At 51.8% G+C, this 6,526-nt stretch overlaps 1 protein-coding gene across 1 annotated transcript; it reads right to left on the bottom strand.

The window, feature by feature from the left end:
- Window positions 1-4,667: 4,667 nt before the first annotated feature.
- HOXB13 (homeobox B13) lies at window positions 4,668-6,295 on the bottom strand. The gene is made up of 2 exons (XM_010223787.2): window positions 5,509-6,295; window positions 4,668-4,921 (listed from the first exon to the last, which is right to left on the bottom strand). The coding sequence occupies exons 1-2, from the start codon at window positions 6,116-6,118 to the stop codon at window positions 4,668-4,670; spliced, it is 864 nt and encodes a 287-aa protein (XP_010222089.2). The 5' UTR covers window positions 6,119-6,295.
- Between the last annotated feature and the right edge of the window lie 231 nt (window positions 6,296-6,526).

Below are 6,526 nucleotides of genomic sequence, written 5' to 3'. Positions count from 1 at the left end.
CAGTGCTTCAGAATAGCAAATTTTTAATTGATCTAATCTGTTGTTTTGTGTCCAGATCTAAAAATACATTATGAGATACAATTAGACATACACTATCAGAGCAAAATATTTGTTTGCTTTGTAAAATAAGTCTACCAAAAGAAGAAGAGAGAGGCAGACAGACAGAGACAGAGATCCCGAAGATCCTGTTTTATTGTGCTTTATTTTTGGACTCAGTTTAGGAAACAAATGGAATCAAGACGTTCAAAAAGAAAAAGTACCTTTGATTCTGCTCATAAGATTTAGCTGGGACTCTGTTATGAGTTGCGAAAAGGGCTAGCACTGAAATGTCCCCAGCAATGTCGGGTCTCCGTTAATGACATCCCGTCAAGATGCTTGTAAGACCCAAGAATGTTTACAGCGTGGGCTCAAGTTCAATGACAAAACCCTTTGAAGGGAAAGGGGGAGAAAAAAAAAACAAACGTGCAGACACTTTGTGCAGTGAGCATGAACTTGAACAAAAGGAAAGAGTCAAAGGCTGCGGAAGAAGGGGGAGGACTCGGCAGAGGTGCCCCCGCCGAGCGTGTTTCTGCCCCTCTTGTGATCCTGGGCAAGGATCTTTGGCACGTTTTAATCTGGCTGAGGAAAAGGAAGAGAGAATGGAATGGAAGGGAAAAGAGAGGAGAGGAGAGGAGAGGAGAGGAGAGGAGAGGAGAGGAGAGGAGAGGAGAGGAGAGGAGAGGAGAGGAGAGGAGAGGAGAGGAGAGGAGAGGAGAGGAGAGGAGAGGAGAGGAGAGGAGAGGAGAGGAGAGGAGAGGAGAGGAGAGGAGAGGAGAGGAGAGGAGAGGAGAGGAGAGGAGAGGAGAGGAGAGGAGAGGAGAGGAGAGGAGAGGAGAGGAGAGGAGAGGAGAGGAGAGGAGAGGAGAGGAGAGGAGAGGAGAGGAGAGGAGAGGAGAGGAGAGGAGAGGAGAGGAGAGGAGAGGAGAGGAGAGGAGAGGAGAGGAGAGGAGAGGAGAGGAGAGGAGAGGAGAGGAGAGGAGAGGAGAGGAGAGGAGAGGAGAGGAGAGGAGAGGAGAGGAGAGGAGAGGAGAGGAGAGGAGAGGAGAGGAGAGGAGAGGAGAGGAGAGGAGAGGAGAGGAGAGGAGAGGAGAGGAGAGGAGAGGAGAGGAGAGGAGAGGAGAGGAGAGGAGAGGAGAGGAATAAAAACAGAAGAAAGCATCTCAGGCACGTAGGGCAGGGTTGTGCTTGCCTCGACCCAACCCCCAGAGAAAATAATCTCAAACCCCGCAGAAACGGGGCCCCCTTCACCCTTCCCCCGCTTCCGGGCAAAGCACCCGGGGCAGAAATACCTCCGGGCAAAGAGGTTACAGGACCCTCCTAAATGGCCCTGGTTTAAACGCACATTTTCTCAACGAAACGGTGCCAGGGGCGGACACTGGTGCCCCTGCCCTGCCTCTCCTCCCACCAGAGCCCTCCCGGCGCTGCTGGGCCCCGGGTTTCAGGGCTGCTCTGCCCCGGGTTTTCTGAGTTTCAAGTTCAACGGCAAAGCTCCCCCGCCGGGAGACTTTACCTGGCCCCCACCCCCCCACACACACTCCTGCCCGCGGCTCCTTCCCAGGGTTTTACGAGAATGTCAGGCCTTTCTTGCCTTTTGCGGAGGCCGACGTGTAAAGGTTTTACAGCTCTCGCCGAGACTTTCCTCCTCCCCTTCCCATCTGCATTTTTGGTCTCGGATTCAGGACTGGAGCTGAGGACGTGCAATAGGAGCGAGGGGGGAACAGGACTCCCAGTTTCAGCTCAGTTTCCCCTTGGAGAGAGGGGAGGTGACGCTCACACATCGGCTAAGCTGGGCCGGAGGTGTCCGGGGTCCCGGGACCAGGTTTCTAGCCCCAACAGTGCAGGTTTAGAACAGGAAAGTCCTAATTGCGGGGCGGGGGGAAATGGGGGAAAAAAAGGAACGTGTCATTCGTGTCATTAAAAGGATTAACCCTTAATATGATGAAGATGAGAACTCTAAGGAGAGCGTCTCTTTCCAAACCCATAAATATACGTCGTTTCTTTTGAAGTCGCGCTCAGAGAAGAGCTGTGTGAGATCCTTTCTTTTTTTTTTTCTTTTTTTTTTTTTTTTGATTATCTGCTTTTCTTTGTTGAACATCCGAGTGAAATTCTCACTGTCGGGTAAAGCTGATTCTGCTCTGTGGTCTCTACAGTTTCTCAGCAACCAGAACTAGAAGAATCGTTACTGTAAATAATGATAAGGAAAGTGAATTTTCTTTCATCCACCCATTCAGAAAAGCAAGACAAATATTTTTAGACGCTTTTGCGAAAGGGGAGGAATGGCAGTTCATGTTGACTTCATGTGTGAGTCAGGACAAAATTCTCCCCTCCAAGTAAATAAATAAATAAATGAATGAATAAAGGGTTCAAAGTGGAATAATTCAGAGCAGAATCCGGATGGGGAAGAGCAAAGTATAATCGGCCCCTGCACGACTAGTGCTGCTCAGAATATTTCAGCTGCAGACTCATCCATCACTGCTGTCAAGGGCCTCTGTGCATCGTGTATCGTGCAGGTTCCCCAGCATAGTCCCTCCTTCACCCACAAGACGCTCGCAAGGAAATCTGTGCACGTCTATAGGCCTCTGCATTCGCCTACAGGCAGATGTCTATGTGCCTACATGCTGTTCTGTGATCATCTCTATCTGCACGTCCGTTCTATGTGTTTGTTATGTGTTTCTATACTCGGTGTTTCCATATTGCCAACCATTTTCTTGTTGGTTGTTTCTTTGTTTTGACTTTTTGCTTGTTTTTGACTGGTAACAGTTCCGTTCTTCATTTCCACCTCCCCCATATATATGTATGTCTGTATCTATCTATTTATGTGCATATATACACGCATACATATACACATACATAAACACACACACGGACACATACATATATATATGTGTGTGTATATATGTATATATGTGTGTGTGTGTGTGCATATGTGTATATATATATACACACGTATACATATATATACACATGTATTATATATATATATATACACACATACGCACACACACATATATATATTATTAGAGATGCAGCGATGAGCCAGGAAGACTCCTCTGGCCGGGATATAATTGGCAGAGTCTGAACCCCCCGCGTCCCCAGCCCCGTCCAGACGGGGCCTCCTCGAGGCGGGACGTGAGGCCACCGGCTCCGGGCGGCCGCTGTTCGTGCCAGGCGCCGCTCTCGAAGGGCACCGGGATTTACTGCGTCTCCCCCGCTGCGTCACCACTCGGGACGTCCAGCGTGAGAGCCATAGGCTCTTCCCCTGTTCTCTCTCCTGACGTAATCAGTGACGTCATGGGAGGGATGACCGCCACCCCGGTCCGCTGCCGCCGTCACCTCCTGCAAAGCCAAAGGGCTCCGAAACGGCTAGAAGAAGAATAAGAGAGAAAACGGGTAAAAACGGAGGGGGCTCCTGGCGTTCAACAGTCCCAAGCGACAGAAGAAAAGGACAAAACGCGCTGGACGCCCAAGCTCCGAGCGTGAAGCAGACGCTTCTCCCCTGTGCAATGCAGAGCCCCCAAAGCCCAGACAAAAGCGCGACTTTTAGCATATTTCCTTTCACTTTATTTATTCTGTTTTAAATGATGGCAACGTTTCTTAATAGGCGCCAAGAGCATTTACTATTTATTATACGAGGATAATTTCAGCACGTGCTACAAAATGCATCCTTATGACTATGGATTAGCAAGAGAAGGAAAGTGTGTGTACAAATACAGGGATATAAACACAAAGCAAAGTGGGTATGGAATTAGAGGAATTGCATTTGCCTGTATCAAAATATAGGCATAAGCACACATTTGATTTTGCATATATGCATGTATACAAACACATGTATATACAAGCTTATCTGAGTATATATTTATATTCACACCTACAGTAATGTATTGCATGTATACGTGCATACTTTTGGGTATTTGGATATATATGAAAACACGAACAAAATATTGTGTAGGATAAAATGTAAAATAATGTGTATTCCTTAATATGTGCATATGTTTACTTTATATATAACTACACAAACATGTAGCATGGATCTTCATAACTGTGTGCCTACACGTACATATATTTGCCTTTAGCATAGAAGCACAGATTTAGGCAAACTGTTTGCGTGTGTTTCCATACAACACATCCGGACTATGTTCATTCTCGTTTACACAGGTATTTGGATACTTCAGCGTAGAAATAATGATTTTTTTTTCCCCTGCGATACATAAGACTTTTCATTCCTTCAGATCATTTCCTCTGTGAACTTCCCCAGAGCTCCGTGCCGAGCCTGGCTCTCATCACACTCAGGAGAGCTGGGGGTGCCAGGAAAAAAGCAGTGGGAGTTACATCCTTGGGGTCAATTAACTCAGACGGCTTTTTTTTTCTTTTTTTTTTTTAAGCCCTCTCGCTTTATTAGAAAAAAAAAAGTTGGAGGGAAATAGTATGTCTTTAGTGGCCTTGTAAAAACAGAAAGAACTGTACATGGACCTCTGCGTGCAGACGGGGCAATGTTGTGTCTCCCGAAATTGCCGTCGCTTGTGGCCGGGTTTGAACTGTCCGAAGAAACGGAGCAGAGCACGACGGCCCGACAGGGCGGGCGCGGGCCGGGGCTGCTGCCGTGGGCGGCGGTGAGGGCTGTCCCCTCCTCACGGGGTGCCGCTGCTTTTGATTTTGGCGACGACTTTTTTCTCCTTCACCCTCCTGTTCTGAAACCAGATAGTGATCTGCCTCTCCGTGAGGTTGGTGGCGGCGGAGATCTTCCTCCTCTTGTCCCTGGTGATGAATTTGTTGCTGGCGTACTCCTTCTCCAGCTCCTTCAGCTGCCCCTTGCTGTAAGGGACCCTCTTCTTTCGACCCCGGCGGAAGGAGCAGCCGTCGGGGGGCAGCTGAGCCGCAGCGTCTGGGCGCGGGGAGAGACGGGGCTGAGCGGGGCCGGGCCGGGCGATCCGAGAGGATCTAAGGTTACGGGGCCCGGATCAGCCTCCCGCTCCCCGATCCCATTTGCTCCATTTCCCCCAGCGCTCGCCCGTCTTTCCTCTTAAAAAAAGCAGCCCCTTTCCCCCTCATCCCATTTATTTCCCTCTTTTCCAGCAGGAGAGACCAACCTTCCTGTCGCCTGTCTTTCCTAACGATATTTATTTTTTTCCCCCAGATTTTTTTTTTCCCTGAGACAGAGTTAATGGCAAGGAACCTACACGAAACAGATGGGAGCTGAGCCTCCCAGAGCGGTATCGTTTTGCAGTGCGCCCCGTTAAACTAGAGCGACTCTAAATGTGATAAACCCAGATATTTTCCCCAACTTGCTTACCGGCTGCCATGTGGGCTAATCTGCGAGAAAGACGGAGCACGAGGCGAGAGCAATTCCCCGTCGTGTTATTTTAACCTCTTTCCCCCTTTGGGGGTGTGCAGATCCCACCTGCGCGGCCCCGCGCCGTCCTCCCCACCCAGCCCCGCGGTCCCTGCGCGCCCCGGGGATACGGACGTTACCTGCAAAGGCGGATTTCAGGAAGTAGCCGGCCTGGCTCTGCTCTTTGGGGCAGCACATCTGGCTGTTCCAGCCGCCGCTCAAAGCCCACGGCTGGTGGTAACTGTCCACGGGCAAAAGAGTCTCGTGCCGGGCTTCCCCCGGGGCTCCTAAGGTCTGAACCACCGAAACGTCCAGGTAACTGGCCACGGGCTGGTACGGGGCTCCGTAGCTGGGGTAGAAGGCGAGTTCGGCGGGGCGGCTCTGGAAGTCCTCGCTGCCGGCGGGAGAGTCCAAGTACTTGTCGGTGGGGAAGGCGCCCGGTGCGGGGCCTGTTTTGAGGGTGCTGCGGGCCACGCGGCACGAGTAGTAGCCGCTGCCGAAGTATCCGTAGGGCAGCGGCGCGGAGGCGGCGGGGCCCGGCGGGCCGGCGGGGCCCGGCGGGGCGGCGGGGCCTGGGCCGCACGGTTTGGCCGCTTCCTCGGCCGGGTAGCCGGGATGCAGCCCGGGCGGAGGTGAGGGGCCGCCTAGGGTCGGCGGGGGCAGCAGGGCCCGGCTCTGGTTGCTGGCGAAGCCCCCGGTTGCCAGGAGCCCCTCGAGGCCCGCGGGGCCGCGATGCTCGGAGGGCTGCATGCGGGGCGGCGCGGGGGCCTGGGCATGGGGAACGCAGCCACTGCCCGAGGGGGGCCCCGGATCTTTTTAAAAGGTTGCGAGCTGCAAGAGAGCTGCCTTTCCCCGCCGGGCTGCCCTGACGCAACGGCCGGGCCCTGCCTCATTGGCTGCCGCTCGGGGGGAAAAGGACGGAGAAGGAGGGAAAAAAATAAAGCTCCAGCCCCAATAAAAACTCACTGCAGAAATTGAGAAAATAATTTTACTGTAATTGGAGAAGGACCGCCCCCTCCGGCCTCCCCACGTGACAGGCGGGTACACGAGAGGCTCTTTTTAAAATGCATCTTGAAAAAAAAAAAAAAAAAAAAAAAAGAGGGGAGGCAAAGGGAGGGATGCAGAGAGAGGAGAAGGGGAGGAAAGAGAGGGAGGGAG

The sequence above is a fragment of the Tinamus guttatus genome, unplaced genomic scaffold (genome assembly GCF_059628265.1).
Source record: "Tinamus guttatus ecotype Peru unplaced genomic scaffold, ASM5962826v1 Tinamus_guttatus_pri_ptg000463l, whole genome shotgun sequence".
Lineage (NCBI taxonomy): Eukaryota > Metazoa > Chordata > Aves > Tinamiformes > Tinamidae > Tinamus > Tinamus guttatus.
This window is presented reverse-complemented; position numbering and strand designations above follow the sequence as displayed.

What these genes read in the sequence shown, in the direction of transcription:
- HOXB13 (XM_010223787.2), bottom strand. Translation starts at nt 6,118, where the DNA reads ATGCAGCCCTCCGAGCATCGCGGCCCCGCGGGCCTCGAGGGGCTCCTG. An exon ending in CCTGAAATCCGCCTTTGCAG is followed by an intron (nt 4,922 to 5,508) that starts GTAACGTCCGTA and finishes CCCCGCGCCCAG; the next exon opens with ACGCTGCGGCTCAGCTGCCC.